The sequence below is a fragment of the Lissotriton vulgaris genome, chromosome 7 (assembly GCF_964263255.1).
Source record: "Lissotriton vulgaris chromosome 7, aLisVul1.2, whole genome shotgun sequence".
In the NCBI taxonomy this organism is placed as follows: domain Eukaryota; kingdom Metazoa; phylum Chordata; class Amphibia; order Caudata; family Salamandridae; genus Lissotriton; species Lissotriton vulgaris.
In genome coordinates, this window is record NC_141695.1 from 363,952,642 (window position 1) to 363,975,170 (window position 22,529).

A 22,529-nucleotide genomic window follows, 5' to 3' on the forward strand; every position below is an offset into this window, starting at 1 on the left:
CCCCCGCTGCAGCAACTCAAGAGTGATGTCCTACACTGGAAGTCGCTCCCATTGTCCCGCCTGGGGTGGGAAGCCTTTTTCAAAATGATGTCCCTTCAACGGTTTTTGTATGTCTTACAGAACATGCAGCATCCAGTGGGCGCAGAATACTTTAGGGCCATAGATGGTGCCTTGAGAGAGCTCCTGTGGGACGGTAACCACCCAGAATTGCTATGCAGAAGCTTACACCATGGTGGTACGACAGGGGACTTGGTTTCCGAGACATCAAGAAATAATATTGGGTGGCACAACTTACTGGAGGTAAGATCACACTTGGCCCCCAGTCTGGGACACCAACCTTCTTGGCAATCTATAACACACCCGTGTATTTGACCGCTGGGACTTAATAGGCATCTCTAGAGTTGGGGATCGCTGGAAGGCAGGAGGAGTAATCCCTTAGTCCATTTGCAAGTGGACTATGAACTTGCTAAACTGAGTATTTTAGGAATCTAAAGATCCGGCATGCGTTGGTCTCAGTGATAGCAAAGGGAGAGACGCCACCATACTCCTCCACACTAGAAGATAGGGTCTTAGACTGGTCTCTCCTGGAAAAAGCCAAATTGTTAATATATAAAACAAGTATCAATAAAATGACGGACCCTCTGCTTTGGCTTAGAGCCAAGTGGGAATACAACGTTGCGGGTTTGGAGGATGAAGAATGGCTTGAGGCCTTGGCTTCTCCTAGAGAGACTGCCATCTCTTCTAGGCTTAGACTTGTACAGCTGAAGGTACTTCATAGAATATACCTCGCTGGACCAATGCTGGTAAAGATGGGATATAGTGCAGAGGTCAGATGCACAAGAGGATGCGGGCAGGAGGGCACTTTCATACACATACTCTGGGAGTGTATGGTCATCCAGAGATACTGGTCATTATTGAACTAGTGTATGGAGCGAGTAATGGGCAACAAAATTGACTGCAATATAAAACTATGTCTCTTGAATATTTGGGGCCCTACAGACTAAAATACTAAAGATAGAATCTCGGTGACACTCGGGATGATGATTGCTAAGTGGAATATTGCAAGATTTTGGCGGGCACAGGAACCACCAACACTGGGTGAGGGGGGGGGGGAGGACATGGATTGGTGCATGGCATCGGAGAAGACTGTATACGAATCCAGGGGGTGTGCCACCAAACGGACACATATTTGGGGGAAACGGAATGAATACAGGGGAGGAATATGTGATCCCCCACAGCCAAGGCGGGGTGCTGATCCGGGATGGCCGTTCATAAGTGGACCCAATGTAAATTGTTTGTAATAACGCTATGGTCTCATATACATTGTTAAGTTTGTGCCAGCACAAAGCCTCTGGCACACGTCTGCATGATGTCTAATGTGTTTAAACCAGTCCCAAATAAAAGGTTTTACAAAAAAAAGCAATTGGGTACAGGCATCAACATTGCCAGCCCTACCTCCTGTCACCGTTTTTTAAACTACAACATTATTCCACGTTTATTCTGTGAAGAAAGCACAAATAAAAAACAACAAAACTGTTATTTCAGGTAATTCTGAAACAGCGTTTTAACTATTCAGTGCACTGGTCAGATTGCTACGCAGTGCTTAATTTGTGAATGAATAAGTGACACGCCCAACATTTTCTACAGAAACCAACCGCTTGCACTGCCAAACAGCAGAGTTGACAAAATTAAGCTGCATATGGTTTTGATTCCACCTCAGGCTGATTATTCCCCTGGCCCTTTAATCTCACTCGTGCAGGTTTGTTTTTCTTGCTGTTTTCTTCACTTTTCATTGTTTTCTGCTCTTTGGCCAGCTTTAGTTGGAGCCTTTTACCTTCTTCAGCAATGCTCTGCTTTGGAATTAGTGTACAGAGTCCAGAGACAGTCAGGGGTCAAATGTCTGAAGGGGTTTCTATGTACCTATCCTCCTGTTTTAGCTCAGTGGTTCTGGAGGAGTATAGCTTAGCAGCCCAATTTTGACCATGAAAGTTGTGGTTTCCACTCCTGTCTCAGTCAGTAGTACAGTAGATAATCCATTTTCACTATGCCCTCCACTGATCATTTTCCCCTTCTCCCGAAGTGCTCTTTAGGCTCTAAAACTGCCGGTCTGAAAACTGACTGAGTGGAGGGCATTGCAGGCCTTACATTGTTCAAGACTCGTGGCCTTATATATACAGCAATCCAGGAAATTGTCTCATTTATTTGCACATGCAAACTACTGGTGTACTTTTAAAAATAGTGTTTATAGAACAACTGTATTGCAACAGCTTATGACCCTTTTAACATGGTAATAACCATCAACATTGGCAGTGACTAAAAGTTGTTAATTTCTGGAAGCCTCCAACAAATCTTGCATTGTTAAGAGGATGAATAAACTGTTCACAATAAACAAAAATATTAAATATTCAATGGTGCCTCCATGGGGTTTACCGACAGTGTTAAGTGGTATTCAGTAACCCCTATCTAAGCTTTAAAATTGGTTTCTCATATTGGCTGACAGTTAAGATGGTCTTGTTGGTGGTAATAATGTCAGCAAGAAGTCAAGGGGAGGAGGGAGCCCTATTAGCTTCATATCCTTATATCTGTTGTTTTCCAGATGGTGTGAAACTAAAGCTGGATCCAAAGTTTAATTCCAAAATGTAGTCACAATTTCATAAACATTAAGAAATAATTCTACTGGTTTACAGTCTGGGGGTGAGGATTCAGTCCTTCTAGGTTTGGATATTAAGAAAGCATTACAAGTGTATCTAGCTACAACAAAGGATATAAGAACAACTAATTCTCTTTTTGTTGCTTTTGAATCAACAAAGAGGGATAATAAGCCATCTATAATAAATATTGGTACATGGGTTCTTCAATCCATAGCAAAAACCTAAGCTGCAGCACAAAGTCCCTGGCTCTTTTCAGAGTAAGTTTAGGAGGTGAGTGTCAGCATCTTGGGCAGAAGCAAATAATTCATTTATTCCTCAATGCAAATTGATGTTAAAGCATACTTTTGAAAAGAAGGGGGATCTGTGGCCAATAAAAAGGGTTCTTCCATGTAAATATTGAAAAAAGATTCGATAAGTTGTATAGTCTAGAGACCAGGTCCACCTCCATATTACGTTTGGACTGAGATGGGGAAGAACGAGGTTTTGGGTAAGGAAGAGTATCCTGAGTAATATTTTCATTTACACAAGTCTGTTAGTTGCTGGTCCCAGCACAAATAATAGTCTCTCTGAATATTGTGTGTTCTATTTTTGCCAAATAACAATAAGGTATAAAAATAGAGAGTTGGCCTGCATTTGAGGGCTGCCTCCAGTGGCTACATGTAGCCTGTTCAGTGCTAAAGAAGAGATATTTAATTGTATTAAGACATTTACACAATGTGTTCTGGTTTGTGCGGGTGGTGGGCACTGGCACTCATTGGGAAATGGGAGAAAGAATGACTAAAAGCCACATAGGAAAACAATGCATTGGAGGTGAAAACAGACGTGTAGAGGGATGAAAGAAAGAGGCAGAAGTTAGAAACAAAAATATATTCAGCAACCTAGGTATTCAGAGCATATGAAAATGCTAGGAAATGTACACTCTGATGTCTCACAATGCCGTTTAACAACATTTTTATCATCGGTTATTTCAGATCTCCTCAAGCCGTTTATCTCCTATGAGCCGGTGCGGAACGTAGAAGGAGACTATGCAATTACCTGCTCAGCACCCCAAGACAAGACAGTGAAAAGAATGTTCCTGTATAAAGATGGAAAGCAATCACCTCTAACTGATCGCACTCCCTCGCCTGGGAGCCAGAGCGTGACTATTCCCGTCAGCGGCGTGAATGCCAGAGCTGGCACAGGGTACAGGTGCTCCTATCAGATCCAAGAGTCTGGAGAATTTGTGGAATCACCGCTCAGTGACCCCATACAGATTGTAAAAGGTGAGCTGTGTAGCATTTTATATTTAAAGATGGAAAAAACAAACAGTTGGAAAAAAGAAAATGCCTTTACATTAGTAATCCCTTGATTTTTGTGTTGTCACAAAAAGAGGCTTAAGCAAGGTCTGTGAAGTTCCCATCTCCAATAAGAACCACTCGCACACTTGGTACATTTTAAGAATAATTTATTTCTAGCCCATCATAAACGAGTCACAAATCTTCAAAGAGACCTGCCTGCAACTACCTCATGCTAAATATCAACATTCCAATATAGAAGCGTGGAAACTAAAACACCCCATAGTGACTGAGAGCTCCCCTTTAATTGATGTCACTTCACATGCAACTCCCTACCAACCTTATATCAGCCACTAGAATTTCATTGCACTTATTCACTTCCCTACTCTGCATTTCCTATAGAACCATCTTGTGCAATTTATAAGCAAAGCTTTTTTCTTTTTTTTTTAGTTTTATATAGCACGAACGTGAACCAAATCAGATATCACAGCGCTTTACATAGCACCAGTTAGGTTACATGAGGACACTCATTTTTGCTAGGCACGGGGACATTATGTGATTTGCCCCGAATCACAGGATGTTCAGCGTCATTGCAGCGACTCAAACCCCGTTCGCCAGATTCAAGTTCGACCGTCCTAGTCGTTAGCCAACTCCTCTCCCAAGTAACAACGTAAAAAGCTAACTAAGGCTAGGGCATAATGTTGCTTAGTTAAGGATGAATAAAAGTCGCTTAACCTACTGAAACTGATCTAATGTGCAGTTCTCTGTTCATTTTAGATATCTAGGGGCATATTATCAAGAAAGGGCGTTACATTATCGCCGCTTTTATCGGCAGGAAACTGCCGATAAAGCGACGATAACGGGCTTGATAATATGCTCTATGGAATTCCAATCGAAGCCCATGCTAGATGTCTTCACATCTAACATGGGCTTCGATTGGAATTCATAGAGGGGCTGATTTAGATCTCAGTGCAGTAAATAGTCCATCACAGATGTGATGAATGTTCTGTCCCCCATATTACAATCCCCATAAAATAAAATGGGATTGTAATATGGTGGACGGAATATCCGTCACGTTTGTGACAGAGTATTTCCGTCCATCAAGATATAAATCTGGCCCAAATTTTTTATGGTCATATCTAGGGTCTTTCATAAAAGACAATATTTTATCTTCTGAGTAAAGAACTATAATTTCTATTTATCATTCCATCCCATTTAAAGTCTTTTTAAGTGAACATGTACATATATGCATCTATGCTAAGCAATGCTAAATTTCCACTAGGCAGTTCTAATCTCACATAGTTTCACATTATTCTTGTTATGCAAAATTACTGAAATTATTCGAGCACCCACAGTTGCACAATTACGCACCATTTGGAGCTAAATTTAACTGTGAGTCCTTGGGGCAAAATGGAAACGGTGTGAGAATGCGAGCGGCTATTGCTTGCAGCACTTGATTTTTTTAGGTATATTTTTAAATGCATTCTTGTATCCAAAGTGGTAAACCTCGATTTGCTTTTGTTGTATTTATGCATATTTTTGTGATTTTTCCAGACATTTTGCATACTTATGCAAAAGCTAATTTCACAAATTTTGCACATTCTTAATCTGTACATGGATACGTCACAAAACAATAAAAGAAAATAAATACAAAGTTAAGCAACCAAAACAAAATCTTCAACATATCTGCTGCTTATCATGTTACCGATCAGGCATATGGATGCCAATGTTCAATGTGTCAGACTAAGATGGTTGTGCGAAAGGTGAAATCCAGATATACCCTTTACATTTGTTGGTTGCTGAGTGAGCAAATGTGCATTTAGCAAGCTGAGTAGTAGAGTTTCTATAAAAAACTACAGTGCCTAAGATCTGTTGGGCAACAGGAAGCTGTTTCTATAGCCTTTATGTTCTATAGTCTTTATATTTTTCTTTTGTTTGCATGTGAGTTTGGCTGAAGAATTCATTGGTCGGGTGACGTAGGCATGTTGTTGATATGATTAACCTTTTTTATAACTAATCTTCAGGTTAGCATTTGCATTTCAAGTAAACACATTTGCATGTTCTCTAACAACACAGGATTTGTAAACAAGCATGCGTATTAAAGAGCAAACTTTGCAGTATGCCAAGTAGTTTATATGTAATGTATGTAGTATTAATACAGCTCAAAGCCAGCTGAAATACAGCAAACTGCTGTACAGTGTTAAGTTTGTGACCATAGAAGCACATTTACAAACAGCATACTGATAAGCTTACTGGATTTTGTTTCCAGAATATGTCCTGTGAAAGGGCAACAGTGCACTTTCAACTGTAAAATATAAACTTGAACAAATGACTCTCCATAATGCAAAAGGGAATACCCGAATGAAAAACATATGAAGATTGTGTAATACCCGGAATGATAATGAAGCCGTTGACTTAAATATATGATGGGTATATAGGCAAACAGCTGCAACTTCCGGTTGTCTCTACTAAATTCACATTGTTTTTTGGGTTTTTTGTCCTCATTCGCCTCCAACTACAGTGTACATTTCGATTGCTCGTACACCAAGTTCGTAAGTGTAAGGTCGGGTGTGTCCCATCATCAGGTACACAATAGGACAGAAGCACACTGCCCCAGAAGGGTAAGTCTCTCTCAGCTTTGTCCGGATAACCGGTAGCTGCATATAAAGGAAATGAAGAGGGAAGACTATCGCAGCTTAGAGAGATTTTCATAGGTGTAATCATTGGGCAAGAAGCCATACTATAGGTTATACACCTCACTCGTTCCTCAACTATCTCAATAGAAACTCTAAAACGTCTTCTTTTTGCTTGCAGTGTTCTCCATTAAATCCATTTTAGACACATAGTGCAAAGAGTCCAGCCACTCTACGTACTGAGTGGGGATGTCTGCTACCCACTTAAGGCAAATCTCCCTTCTCGCAAGTATAATTGAACAAAACAGAAGATGTGTAGCAGGGCCTGTAATAGCCTCCTCCACTCCAAAAACAATCAATGTGAGGCCTATCTTGACCTGGACCCCCAGTTTGCTTGAGATGGTCTTACCCACTTTTTCCGAGAATTGCAGAATGACCGCACACTGTTGAAACATATGGCCGTCTGATGCCTTTTCTAATTCACATTTAATTCATTTGGCCAAACCTTCCCTTGCCAACTTAGACAGCTTTCCAGGAGTTATGTAGGCCCTATGAAGTGAAAAATGGTGGTTCTGTAGTAGGGGATCTCTGTGTATAGTCATAATCTAGGGAATAGTCCGCCCATGTGCGTGGACCCCGGAGCAATCAAAAATAATCTCTTAAATTGTCAAAAAATGCAGAACTGCAAAGACACTTAAGAGAGAATTTAAAGACAGATAATGCAGCCTATATCCACAGGCTACACTGTCCAGTACTTCAACTAGACATTCCACCAAACTAACCACACAAACAGCACAGCTTGCCCAGTTTCCTCACAGAGAAAACTTGCCTCTACCAGCAAAAGCCTCTGGAATGATAGAGAGGAAGGCATGGACAGACAAGCCCCATAGGCTGCCATTATGTCGCTCAAATAGGATACTGTGCCTTTAAGAAAACTTTCCAGAACTCTCTCAGTATCCCAGAAAGCACAGCAGGTCCCTTTTACTTTCAGTTCTTTTTGAAGGCGTAACACCCCAGACCTGTAGCATTCCTTATATGAATATCTTACTCCACCGGGGAGGAGGGTGGGAGCTTATGACTATAACAGAGATACCCGTACTACAGAACTGGAGTTACAGGACAAAAACTACACCTTCTGTAGTAGGGGATCTCTGTGTATAGTCATAATCTAGTGAATGGAATGGCAAGCCCATTCCCAAACTAAAGCGGCGGTGGAGAAAAAAGCATAACACCACTACTGTGCGAACAGATTTCGCAGTGAAGCCTGCCCAACCTGAGCGTCTGTCCTGGCATCAGTGTCCAGACAGTAATGCTTAGCAAAGGTATGAAGCCGACTTCCAAGTGGCCGCCTTGCAGATTTCTGCAATTGGAACATTACGCAGCAAAGCAGTCGTGGCAGCTTTGCCCCTTGTGGAATGAGCCTTAGGTTTACCCCCTAAGGTCTTATTAGCCTTTTGGTAACACAATTGTATACAGGACACAATCCACCTAGAGATGGACTGCTTGGAGGTAGACCGGTCCTGACTGATCCATAATTGATAAACAATTGGTCCGACCTACGAATATCTTCGCCTTCATGCGAATAGAATGTGGTGCTGTCCAGATTGATGAAGGAGCCTTTTGAACCTATTCATAAGGCTTTGTTGCAGCACCTGTCCTGGAATGCGGCATTCCTCGTGCCCATTACATCAGCCCGCAGGGTGAGTGAAATTCAGGCGTTGTGTTGCCAAGAACCTTATACTGTATTTCATGCTGCTTAGGTTGTTATGCGTATCCACCCTTAATTTCTTCCCAAGGTTATTTCTGATTTTCATGTCAACCAGACTATATGTTTGCTACGTTTTTTCAGAATCCTTCATCTCCAGCGGAAAGGTCTTTACATTCCCTGGACGTTAGGAGGGTGTTGAAATTTTATCTGGATAAAACCAAAGATATTCGTAGGTCGGACCAATTGTTTGTCAATTATGGATCAGTCAGGACCGGTCTTGCTACCTCCAAGCAGTCCATCTCTAGGTGGATTGTGTCCTGTATACAATTGTGTTACCAAAAGGCTAATAAGACCTTAGGGGGTAAACCTAAGGCTCATTCCACAAGGGGCAAAGCTGCCACGACTGCTTTGCTGCGTAATGTTCCAATTGCAGAAATCTGCAAGGCGGCCACATGGAAGTCGGCTTCATACCTTTGCTAAGCATTACTGTCTGGACACTGATGCCAGGACAGACGCTCAGGTTGGGCAGGCTTCACTGCGAAATCTGTTCGCACAGTGGTGCTGTTAGGTTTTTTTCTCCACTGCCGCTTTGGTTTGGGGATGGGCTCCCATTTCATTCACTAGATTATGACTATACACAGAGATCCCCTACTACAGAAGGAGTAGTTTCTGTCCTGTAACTCCAGTTCTGTAGTACAGGTATCTCTGTTATAGTCACAAGCGCCCGCCCTCCTCCCCGGTGGAGTAAGATATTCATATAAGGAATGCTACAGGTCTGGGGTGTTACGCCTTCAAAAAGAACTGAAAGTAAAAGGGACCTGCTGTGCTTTCTGGGATACTGAGAGAGTTCTGAAAAGTTTTCTTAAAGGCACAGTATCCTATTTGAGCCACATAATGGCAGCCTATGGGGCTTGACTGTCCATGCCTTCCTCTCTATCATTCCAGAGGCTTTTGCTGGTAGAGGCAAGTTTTCTCTGTGAGGAAACTGGGCAAGCAGTGCTGTTTGTGTGGGTATTTTGGTGGAATTTCTAGTTGAAGTACTGGGCAGTGTAGCCTGTGGATATAGGCTGCATTATCTGTCTTTAAATTCTCTCTTAAGTGTCTTTGAAGTTCTGCATTTTTTGACAATTTAAGAGATTATTTTTGATCGCTCCGGGGTCCACGCACATGGGCGGAACTATTCCCTAGATTATGACTATAACAGAGATACCCCTACTACAGAACTGGAGTTACAGGATAGAAACTACTCCTTTCTTCTCAACCAAGCAGGCTTAACAGTTGAGTATAGTGTGCGCATTGAACTTGCCAAATGTGTTGCAACTGCTCCCTAGGCAAGTACTCCTCCCACAGATCCTCAGCCAGAGTGAACAATTCATCGGCGGCCTGAAGAAGTGCTTCTTTGCTTCCAGGGGATTTTACCACCAGCTGAGACTCCAGATAATTTCTGCTTCCCAAAGGGGATCTGCGACTTTGCTCCTAACTTTTCAGTTGAATGTATTTAAATTTCGCCAGTTTCCCCCCCATCTTTTGGTGCATCTCAACCCAGGGTAAGAGTTCACCATCCTGAGCTTGTTCTCCAACAGCAAACACCTGTCTCTATTATAGAGGTATCTACCTTGTCTTTTAGACATTCCAGTATCCCTGGAGAGTCCCAAATAGGAACCAAGTTCGAATAATAGCCTAAGCTTGTACTCTGTCTAATTATTGACCACATTTTTTGCCATGGCTTGCTTTACTTTCAGTTTAACCTTCCTAAAGTACTTTGAATCTCCATACTTAAATAAAAAATGGTTTATACCTACTACAGCTCCCTTCAGAATAACATTAAACAGGGCACACAAAATCAAAACAGTCTGGGGAGTTTAGTAGCATTCCAGAGTGTGTCCACTTACAGACCCATTCATAGTATTGGAGGGAGGGATAAGTCTTGCTTTTCCCTTTTTCGCGGTAGTTACTTCCATGAGATTCTTATGCCCTTAAATGCCCAAATGAATGCGTTAATGGCCTGCTGGAATCTAACAATCCGAGATTTTTCAAAGTGCAAGAGAACTGTATGAAACAAATAGGTTATTTTGCGCAAAATTATCATTTTTACCAGGTTCACCTTCCCAAAGATTGTTAAAGGGAGGTGTGCCCAGCCCTTCATTATTCAAGTACATATCCTTACAATGGTGTCCAGGTTAACCCCTGTGATTTTATCAATATCTTGTTCAAAATTGAATCCCAGATATCTCCTTTTCTTTTTAACTAACGGGCTATCCTCTTCAAGATTCCAAAACTACTACCTCTGTTTTTACCACAATAACTTCATATCCCAACCCTCATAACCAAAACATGGAATATCAGCTGCGGCTCTACTTTTTGTTCTAGGGGCTCTACATATAGATTAAACATGATGGGTGATAAGGGGAAGCCTTATGTAGTGCATCTGGGTTTTTTAAACAGTTCTTTGAGATTACCATTTACAAGTATTTTAGCCAATGGGTTCTGCTATTTTAACCGGATAGCCTTACAAAAATTATCGCCTAGATTGTACCTCTTTAAAATGGTCGCTAAGAATGAGCAGTTTACTCTGTCAAAGTCTTTGGCAGCGTCTAGGTTAACTACTGCCAGAAGTATCGAAAGAGTATAGGTTGGGTATATCACGCCTATCAGGCTATATGTTGGTTAATGTAGATATCTACCCTTGCGGAAATCCTTCTGGTCGCTATGTATCATCCCATCTATGACTTTACTAAATATGTGCACCAAAAGCTTTGCAAACATTTTGTAGTCTTCGTTAAGCAGAGATATCGTCCTAGCATTTTTTTCTTCCTGGTTTGAATATCAGTGTAATTATTGCCTCACCCCAGGATTTGGGCAGCTGTAGGCCTTTGCCCAAATGTCAATGAGCAACAGTGTCATGAATGGGATGAGTTACCTAAACAACAACACAACTGCCAGTACTGGATATATTTTGAATGATTTTAAGAAAACCCCTATGGATGAGACATAAGGGCCAGGATAGTTATTTGCATCACTAGTTTATTCATTTATTTTGGCACTAGTAAAAACAATTATTTTCATAAGCAGAAATGATTTACATGTGTATATACAAAAGATTTAGAAAAATAAAATAATGACAATATACTTATACAAAACAATTTACACAATATTTACAACACATCCACACTTTCACTTTGGCCAAACACATTCATCCATCTACAATCATACCACAAAGCAAAAAATACTAAGGACAAGTCTATCTAGATACAAAAAAGGATATAAGAACAACTAATTCTCTTTTTGTTGCTTTTGAATCAACAAAGAGGGATAATAAGCCATCTATAATAAATATTGCTACATGGGTTCTTCAAGCCATAGCAAAAACCTGAGCTGCAGCACAAAGTCCCTGGCTCTTTTCAGAGTAAGTTTAGGAGGTGAGTGTCAGCATCTTGGGCAGAAGCAAATAATTCATTTATTCCTCAATGCAAATTGATGTTAAAGCATAATTTTGAAAAGAAGGGGGATCTGTGGTCAATAAGAAGAGTTCTTCCATGTAAATATTGAAAAAAGATTCGATAAGTAGTATCGTCTATGGACCAGGTCCACCTCCATAATACGTTTGGACTGAGATGGGGAAGAACGAGGTTTTGGGTAAGGAAGAGTATCCTGAGTAATATTTTCATTTACACAAGTCTGTTAGTTGCTGGTCCCAGCACAAATAATAGTCTCTCTGATTATTGGGTGTTCTATTTTTGCCAAATTAACAATAAGGTATACAAATAGAGAGTTAGCCAGCATATGAGGGCTGCCTCCATTGGCTAAATGTAGCCTGTTCAGTGCTAAAGAAGAGATCTCTTATTGTATTAAGACATGTACATAATGTGTTCTGGTTTGTGCAGGTGGTGGGCACTGGCACTCATTGGGAAATGGGAGAAAGAATGACTAAAAGCAACATAGGAAAACAATGCCTTGGAGGTGAAAACAGACGTGTATAGGGATGAAAGAAAGAGGCAGAAGTTAGAAACAAAAATATATTCAGCAACCTACGTATTCAGAGCATATGAAAATGCTAGGAAATGTACACTCTGATGTCTCACAATGCCGTTTAACAACATTTTTATCATCGGTTATTTCAAATCTCCTCAAACCGTCCATCTCTTATGAGCCGGCGAGGAGCCAAGTAGGCGATTACAAAATAACCTGCTCAGCACCCGAAGACATGACAGTGAAAAGAATGTTCCTGTATATAAATGGAGTGCAAAGACGTCTAACGGATCGCACTCCCTCGCCTGGGAGCCAGAGCGTGACTTTTCCCATCAGCAGCGTGAATGCCAGAGCTGGCACAGGGTACAGGTGCTCCTATCAGATCCAAGAGTCTGGAGAATTTGTGGAATCACCGCTCAGTGACCCCATACAGATTGGAAAAGGTGAGCTGTGTAGCATTTTATTTTTAAAGATGGAAAAAACAAACAGTTGGAAAAAAGAAAATGCCATTACATTAGTAAGCCCTTGATTTTTGTGTTGTCACAAAAAGAGGCTTAAGCAAGGTCTGTGAAGTTTCCATCTCCAATAAGAACCATAGCACACTTGGTACATTTTAAGAATAATTTATTTCTAGCCCATCATAAACGAGTCACAAATCTTCAAAGAGACCTGCCTGCAACTACCTCATGCTAAATATCAACATTCCAATATAGAAGCGTGGAAACTAAAACCCCCCATAGTGACTGAGAGCTACCCTTTAATTGATGTCACTTCACATGCAACTCCTTACCAACCTTATATCAGCCACTAGAATTTCATTGCACTTATTCACTTCCCTACTCTGCATTTCCTATAGAACCATCTTGTGCAATTTATAAGCAAAGATTTTTTTCTTTTTTTTTGCAGAGTTTTATATAGCACGAACTTGAACCGAATCAGAGATCACAGCGCTTTACATAGCACCAGTTACGTTACATGAGGACACTCATTTTTGCTAGGCACGGGGAGATTACGTGTTTTGCCCCGAATCACAGGATGTTCAGCGTCATTGCAGCGACTCAAACCCAGTTCACCAGATACAAGTTCGACCGTCCTAGTCGTTAGCCAACTCCTCTCCCAAGTAACAACGTAAAAGGCTAACTAAGGCTAGGGCATAATGTTGCTTAGTTAAGGATGGATAAAAGTCGCTTAACCCACTGAAACTGATCTAATGTGCAGTTCTCTGTTCATTTTAGAAATCTAGGGTTGTTCTATAAAGAAAAAAATACTCAGCAAATATGCAACTGACTGTAAGGATACAATTTGATAGGCTTAATAAATGTTCCATACATAATATGTTGGAAAGGTGAGTAAATAATGTTTTTAAAATATTTTGGTTTGTGAACATTGCAGTAAATTGTCCATCACAGATGTGATGAATGTTCTGTCCCCCATATTACAATCCCCATAGGATAAAATGGGATTGTAATATGCTGGACGGAATATCCGTCACGTTAGTGACAGAGTATTTCCGTCCATCAAGATATACATCTGGCCCAAATTTTTTAAAGTCATATCTAGGGTCTTTCATGAAAGACAATATTTTATCTTCTGAGTAAAGAACTATAATTTCTATTGATCATTTCATCCCATTTAAAGTCTTTTTGAGTGAACATGTACATATATGCATCTATGCTAAGCAATGCTAAATTTCTGCTAGGCAGTTCTAATCTCACATAGTTTCACTTTATTCTTGTTATGCAAAATTACTGAAATTATTCAAGCACCCACAGTTGCACAATTACGCACCATTCGAAGCTAAATTTAACTGTGAGTCCTTGGGGCAAAATGTAAACAGTGTGAGAATGCGAGCGGCTATTGCTTGCAGCACTTGATTTTTTTAGGTATATTTTTAAATGCATTCTTGTATCCAAAGTGGTAAACCTCGATTTGCTTTTGTTGTATTTATGCATATTTTTGTGTTTTTTCCAGACATTTTGCATACTTATGCAAAAGCTAATTTCACAAATTTTGCACATTCTTAATCTATACATGGATACGTCACAAAACAATAAAAGAAAATAAATACAAAGTTAAGCAACCAAAACAAAATCTTCAACATATCTGCTGCTTATCATGTTACCGATCAGGCATATGGATGCCAATGTTCAATGTGTCAGACTAAGATGGTTTTGCGAAAGGTGAAATCCAGATATAGCCTTTACATTTGTTGGTTGCTGAGTGTGCAAATGTGCATTTAGCAAGCTGAGTAGTAGAGTTTCTATAAAAAACTACAGTGCCTAAGATCTGTTGGGCAACAGGAAGCTGTTTCTATAGTCTTTATATTCTATAGTCTTTATATTTTTCTTTTGTTTGCATGTGAGTTTGGCTGAAGAATTCATTGGTCGGGTGACGTAGGCATGTTGTTGATATGATTAACCTTTTTTATAACTAATCGTCAGGTTAGCATTTGCATTTGAAGTAAACACATTCGCATGTTCTCTAACAACACAGGATTTGTAAACAAGCATGCGTATTAAAGAGCAAACTTTGCAGTATGCCAAGTAGTTTGTATGTAATGTATGTAGTATTAATACAGCTCAAAGCCAGCTGAAATACAGCAAACTGCTGTACAGGGTTAAGTTTGTGACCATAGAAGCACATTTACAAACAGCATACTGATAAGTTTACTGGATTTTGTTTCCAGAATACGTCCTGTGAAAGGGCAACAGTGCACTTCCAACTGTAAAATATAAACTTGAACAAATGACTCTCCATAATGCAAAAGGGAATACCCAAATGAAAAACATATGAAGATTGTGTAATACTCGGAATGATAATGAAGCCGTTGACTTAAATATATGATGGGTATATAGGCAAACAGCTGCAACTTCCAGTTTTCTCTACTAAATTCACATTGTTTTTTGGGTTTTTTGTCCTCATTCACCTCCAACTACAGTGTACATTTCGATTGCTCGTACACCAAGTTCGTAAGTGTAAGGTCGGGTGTGTCCCATCATCAGGTACACAATAGGACAGAAGCACACTGCCCCAGAAGGGTAAGTCTCTCTCAGCTTTGTCCGGATAACCGGTAGATGCATATAAAGCAAATGAAGAGGGAAGACTATCGCAGCTTAGAGAGATTTTCATAGGTGTAATCATTGGGCAAGCAGACATACCATAGGTTATACACCTCACTCGTCCCTCAACTATCTCAATAGAAACTCTAAAACGTCTTCTTTTTGCTTGCAGTGTTCTCCATTAAATCCATTTTAGACACATAGTGCAAAGAGTCCAGCCACTCTACGTACTGAGGGGGGATGTCTGCTACCCACTTAAGGCAAATCTCCCTTCTCGCAAGTATAATTGAACAAAACAGAAGATGTGTAGCAGGGCCTGTAAGAGCCTCCTCCACTCCAAAAACAATCATTGTGAGGCTTATCTTGACCTGGACCCCCAGTTTGCTTGAGATGGTCTTACCCACTTTTTCCGAGAATTGCAGAATGACCGCACACTGTTGAAACATATGGCCGTCTGATGCCTTTTCTAATTCACATTTCATTCATTTGGCCAAATTTTCCCTTGCCAACTTAGACAGCTTTCCAGGAGTTATGTAGGCCCTATGAAGTGAAAAATGGTGGTTCTGTAGTAGGGGATCTCTGTGTATAGTCATAATCTAGGGAATAGTCCCGCCCATGTGCATGGACCCCGGAGCAATCAAAAATAATCTCTTAAATTGTCAAAAAATGCAGAACTGCAAAGACACTTAAGAGAGAATTTAAAGACAGATAGTGCAGCCTATATCCACAGGCTACACTGTCCAGTACTTCAACTAGAAATTCCACCAAAATAACCACACAAACAGCACAGCTTGCCCAGTTTCCTCACAGAGAAAACTTGCCTCTACCAGCAAAAGCCTCTGGAATGATAGAGAGGAAGGCATGGACAGACAAGCCCCATAGGCTGCCATTATGTGGCTCAAATAGGATACTGTGCCTTTAAGAAAACTTTCCAGAACTCTCTCAGTATCCCAGAAAGCACAGCAGGTCCCTTTTACTTTCAGTTCTTTTTGAAGGCGTAACACCCCAGACCTGTAGCATTCCTTATATGAATATCTTACTCCACCGGGGCGGAGGGCGGGCGCTTATGACTATAACAGAGATACGCGTACTACAGAACTGGAGTTACAGGACAGAAACTACTCCTTCTGTAGTTGGGGATCTCTGTGTATAGTCATAATCTAGTGAATGGAATGGCAAGCCCATCCCCAAACCAAAGCGGCGGTGGAGAAAAAAACATAACACCACTACTGCGCGAACAGATTTCGCAGTGAAGCCTGCCCAACCTAAGCGTCTGTCCTGGCATCAGTGTCCAGACAGTAATGCTTAGCAAAGGTATGAAGCCGACTTCCAAGTGGCCGCCTTGCAGATTTCTGCAATTGGAACATTACTCAGCAAAGCAGTCGTGGCAGCTTTGCCCCTTGTGGAATGAGCCTTAGGTTTACCCCCTAAGGTCTTATTAGCCTTTTGGTAACACAATTGTATACAGGACAAAATCCATCTAGAGATGGACTGCTTGGAGGTAGCAAGACAGGTCCTGACTGATCCATAATTGACAAACAATTGGTCCGACCTACGAATATCTTTGGTTTTATCCAGATAAAATTTCAACACCCTCCTAACGTCCAGGGAATGTAAAGACCTTTCCGCTGGAGATTAAGGATTCTGAAAAAACGTAGGCAAAGTTATAGTCTGGTTGACATGAAAATCAGAAATAACCTTGGGAAGAAATTTAGGGTGAGTACGCATAACAACCTTAGCAGCATGAAATACAGTATAAGGTTCTTGGCAACACAACGCCTGAATTTCACTCACCCTGCGGGCCGATGTAATGGCCACGAGGAACGCCGCCTTCCAGGACATGTGCTGCAACGAAGCCTTATGAATAGGTTCAAAAGGCTCCTTCATCAATCTGGACAGCACCACATTCAATTCCCATGAAGGCGAAGGAAGCCGGACAGGAGGGAATACTTTCTTCAAGCCTAGGAAGTCCTAGTGGAAGGTCACTTAGACTCCTTCAGTATGTCCATACAATCTTCGGGTAGATTCAAATGGCCCTTCCAGAAATGCCAGAGGGGCAGAGGAAGCCAACAGTCCGCAACAGCGACCAAAGGCCCGGCCGGGTCTAGGCCCTGAGCGTTTACTTCCCCCACATCCGTTACCCACTCCGGTGGGGGGAAGCGTTCAATTCTTTTTGGCAGAGTGGAGAAAAATTACTCAGGACAAGTGGGTGCTGAATATTGTTTGCAATGGATACAGTCTTCGGTTCACCAGCCCGCCTCCAGCTATTCCGCCGGTGAGCTCGCAGTTTCAACTGCGCCAGCTCCAGGCAGAGGCCGACATCCTATTAAGGAAAAGGGCGATAGAAGACGTACCTCGGCCTCAAAGGGGAAGAGGTCTGTACTCACGGTTCTTTCGTGTCCGCAAGAAGGACAAGAACGAATTCAGGCCCATTCTGGACTTGCGGCAAGCAAACAAGTGGATTCGCAGAGAGAGAATTCGCATGCTGTCATTGCAGCAGATTTACCCTCAGCTGCAGCAGGGAGACTGGCTTTGTGCTATAGACCTACAGGATGCGTACCTCCATGTGCCCATTGCACAGAAACACAGGAAGTTCCTGCGATTCCAAGTCGGCGCCAATCATTATCAATACACAGTACTGCCATTCGGGCTGAAGTCTGCGCCCAGGATGTTCTCGAAGTGCATGGCAGTGGTAGAGGCACACCTGCGGAAGAACAAGGTGTTTGTGTACCCGTACCTGGACGACTGGTTGATCAAGGCCTCCTCCTTCTCGGAAGCTCAAGCACACTTCCAGAAGACGTGCGTTCTATTGAACAAGCTGGGGTTGCACATCAACATGTCCAAGTCTGTCTCGACTCCGGTCCAATGCATACAGTACTTGGGAGCATCCATCAATATGCTGTCAGCAAGCGTGTCTCCTTCGGAGGAGCGACGGTTATCACTACTTCGGAAGGCTCAGGCCCTTATGACCGCTCCATCTACAACAGTGAGGACGGTGTCTTCTCTACTGGGGTCGATGGCCTCTTGTATCTTCCTCACGCCCCACGCACGGCTGCACATGAGACCACTGCAGGAGTGCTTGGAGGATCTGTGGGATCAGAGAACTGGTTCTTGGGATGACACGATACGACTGTCTCTGCATGCTCTTCAGTCTCTGTAGTGGTGGTGTTCAGCGGAGAATCTCCTCAGAGGGGTTCCCTTTCACAAGGACATTCCCGCACAGACGATCGTGACGGATGCGTCTCTCCACGGCTGGGGAGCGCACTCCGGAGACTTACAGATTCAAGGGACATGGTCTCCGTCGGAGTCCACGTACCACATCAACTTCCTGGTACTCAGAGCTGTTCACTTGGCACTGAAGGCTTTTCATCCGTCTTTTCAGCCTAACTCTCTGCTTGTACAAACGGACAATACGACCACGATGTATTACCTCAACAAGCAGGGAGGCTCGAGATCACGCACTCTGTCGCAGGAGGCGCAGGCAATCTGGCACTGGCTTTTGGCCAGAGGACTGACGATAATGGCTACCCATCTGCCAGGCGTGCAGAATGTTCAGGCGGACGCACTGAGCAGACTGATTCAGGAAAACCACGAATGGGTCATAAACGACGAAGTGCTAGGAGAAATCTTCGCAAGGTGGGGGACTTCAGACGTAGATCTGTTCGCCACCGCCGAAAACAGCAAATGCTGAGACTTCGTCTCCAGGTACTACCAGCAGGGGACGTTGGGGAATGCCCTATAGATCGACTGGTCGAACAGCTTTCTGATCGCTTTTCCACCCATTCCCCTGATTCCGGCAGTACTCATCAAGCTGTCCTGGTCCAGGGCGTGGATGATATTGATATCCCCGGAATGGCCCAGACAGTGGTGGTTCACGGACCTGCTTCACCGGTGTCTCCTTCCTCACATACGGTTGCCATGCAGGCCGGACCTTCTCACGGAGTTCGGGGGGCAGATGGTGCACCCGAACCTCTCGTCTTTGAGTTTGGCGGCATGGCTCCTGAGATGGTGCAATATGGCCATTTGAATCTACCCGAAGATTGTATGGACATACTGAAGGAGTCTAAGCGACCTTTCACTAGGACTTCTTATGCTTACAAGTGGAAGAGATTCTGCATCTGGTGCAAGTCCAAGAACTATGACCGTACGACGTGTAAGAAGGATGTCATCCTTCCTTATCTTCTACATTTGGGGCAATCTGGCCTAATTTTCATTCCATTAAGGCTCATCTCGCTGCATTGACTGCCTACAGGAAATGCCCTTCACAGACTTCCTTCTTCCAGATCCCTGTGATCAAAGATTTTTTGGAAGGCTTGAAGAAAGTATTCCCTCCTGTCCGGCTTCCTTCGCCTTCATGGGAATTGAATGTGGTGCTGTCCAGATTGATGAAGGAGCCTTTTGAACCTATTCATAAGGCTTCGTTGCAGCACCTGTCCTGGAAGGCGGCGTTCCTCGTGGCCATTACATCGGCCCGCAGGGTGAGTGAAATTCAGGCGTTGTGTTGCCAAGAACCTTATACTGTATTTCATGCTGCTAAGGTTGTTATGCATACTCACCCTAAATTTTATCCCAAGGTTATTTCTGATTTTCATGTCAACCAGACTATAACTTTGCCTACGTTTTTTCAGAATCCTTCATCTCCAGCGGAAAGGTCTTTACATTCCCTGGACGTTAGGAGGGTGTTGAAATTTTATCTGGATAAAACCAAAGATATTCGTAGGTCAGACTAATTGTTTATCAATTATGGATCAGTCAGGACCGGTCTTGCTACCTCCAAGCAGTCCATCTCTAGGTGGATTGTGTCCTGTATACAATAGTGTTACCAAAAGGCTAATAAGACCTTAGGGGGTAAACCTAAGGCTCATTCCACAAGGGGCAAAGCTGCCACGACTGCTTTGCTGCGTAATGTTCCAATTGCAGAAATCTGCAAGGCGGCCACATGGAAGTCGGCTTCATACCTTTGCTAAGCAATAATGTCTGGACACTGATGCCAGGACAGACGCTTAGGTTGGGCAGGCTTCACTGCGAAATCTGTTCGCACAGTGGTGTTATGTTTTTTTCTCAACCGCCGCTTTGGTTTGGGGATGGGCTTGCCATTTCATTCACTAGATTATGACTATACACAGAGATCCCCTACTACAGAAGGAGCAGTTTCTGTCCTGTTACTCCAGTTCTGTAGTACGGGTATCTCTGTTATAGTCACAAGCGCCCGCCCTCGTCCCCGGTGGAGTAAGATATTCATATAAGGAATGCTACAGGTCTGGGGTGTTACTCCTTCAAAAAGAACTGAAAGTAAAAGGGACCTGCTGTGCTTTCTGGGATACTGAGAGAGTTCTGAAAAGTTTTCTAAAAGGCACAGTATCCTATTTGAGCCACATTATGGCAGCCTATGGGGCGTGTCTGTCCATGCCTTGCTCTCTATCATTCCAGAGGCTTTTGCTGGTAGAGGCAAGTTTTCTCTGTGAGGAAACTGGACAAGCTGTGCTGTTTGTGTGGTTATTTTGGTGGAATTTCTAGTTGAAGTACTGGACAGTGTAGCCTGTGGATATAGGCTGCATTATCTGTCTTTAAATTCTCTCTTAAGTGTCTTTGCAGTTCTGCATTTTTTGACAATTTAAGAGATTATTTTTGATTGCTCCGGGGTCCATGCACATGGGCGGAACTATTCCCTAGATTATGACTATAACAGAGATACCCCTACTACAGAACTGGAGTTACAGGACAGAAACTACTCCTTTCTTCTCAACCAAGCAGGCTTAACAGTTGAGAATAGTGTGCGCATTGAACTTGCCGAATGTGTTGCAACTGCTCCCTAGGCAAGTACTCCTCCCACAGATCCTCAGCCAGAGTGAACAATTCATTGGCGGCCTGATGAAGTGCTTCTTTGCTTCCAGGGGATTTTACCACCAGCTGAGACTCCAGATAATTTCTGCTTCCCAAAGGGGATCTGCGACTTTGCTCCCAACTTTTCAGTTGAATGTATTTAAATTTCGCCAGTTTCCCCCCATCTTTTGGTGCATCTCAACCCAGGGTAAGAGTTCACCATCCTGAGCTAGTTCTCCAACAGCAACCACCTGTCTCTATTATAGAGGTATCTACCTTGTCTTTCAGACATTCCAGTATCCCTGGAGAGTCCCAAATAGGAACCAAGTTCGAATAATAGCCTAAGCTTGTACTCTGTCTAATTCTTGACCACATTTTTGCCATGGCTTGCTTTACTTTCAGTTTAACCTTCCTAAAGTACTTTGAATCTCCATACTTAAATAAAAAAGGGTTTATACCTACTTCAGCTCCCTACATAATATCATTAAACAGGGCACACAAAATCAGAACAGTCTGCGGAGTTTAGTAGCATTCCAGAGTGTGTCCACTTACAGACCCATTCAAAGTATTGGAGGGAGGGATAAGTCCTGCTTCTCCCTTTTTCGCGGTAGTTACTTCCATGAGATTCTTATGCCCTTAAATGCCCAAATGAATGCGTTAATGGCCTGCTGGAATCTAACAATCCGAGATTTTTCAAAGTGCAAGAGAACTGTATGAAACAAATAGGTTATTTTGCGCAAAATTATCATTTTTACCAGGTTCACCTTCCCAAAGATTGTTAAAGGGAGGTGTTCCCAGCCCTTCATTATTCAAGTACATATCCTTACATTGGTGTCCAGGTTAACCCCTGTGATTTTATCAATAACTTGTTCAAAATTAAATCCCAGATATCTCCTTTTCTTTTTAACTAACGGGCTATCCTCTTCAAGATTCCAAAACTACTACCTCTGTTTTTACCACAATAACTTCATATCCCAACCCTCATAACCAAAACACGGAATATCAGCTGCGGCTCTACTTTTTGTTCTTGGGGCTCTATATATAGATTAAACATGATGGGTGATAAGGGGTAGCCTTATGTAGTGCCTCTGGGTTTTTTAAATAGTTCTTTGAGATTAACATTTACAAGTATTTTAGCCAAAGGGTTCTGCTATTTTAACCGGATAGCCATACAAAAATTATCGCCCAGATTGTACCTCTTCAAGATGGTCGCTAAGAATGAGCAGTTTACTCTGTCAAAGTCTTTGGCAGCGTCTAGGTTCACTACTGTCAGAAGAATCGAAAGAGTATAGGTTGGGTCTGTCACACCTATCAGGCTATATGTTGGTTCATGTAGATATCTACCCTTGCGGAAATCCTTCTGGTCGCTATGTATCATCCCATCTATGACTTTACTAAATATGTGCACCAAA

General features: G+C 42.4%; 1 protein-coding gene across 6 annotated transcripts in view; it reads left to right on the forward strand.

Moving 5' to 3' along the window:
- Positions 1 to 22,529, forward strand: part of LOC147701649 (immunoglobulin superfamily member 1-like) — a 932,114-nt gene that overhangs the window by 623,708 nt on the left and 285,877 nt on the right. For all 6 annotated transcript variants that reach the window (XM_086930282.1, XM_086930278.1, XM_086930279.1 and 3 more), the window contains one exon: positions 3,623 to 3,913. In XM_086930282.1, coding sequence (XP_086786408.1) covers positions 3,623 to 3,913 — 291 coding nt within the window. The remainder of the gene's footprint in view (positions 1 to 3,622; positions 3,914 to 22,529) is intronic.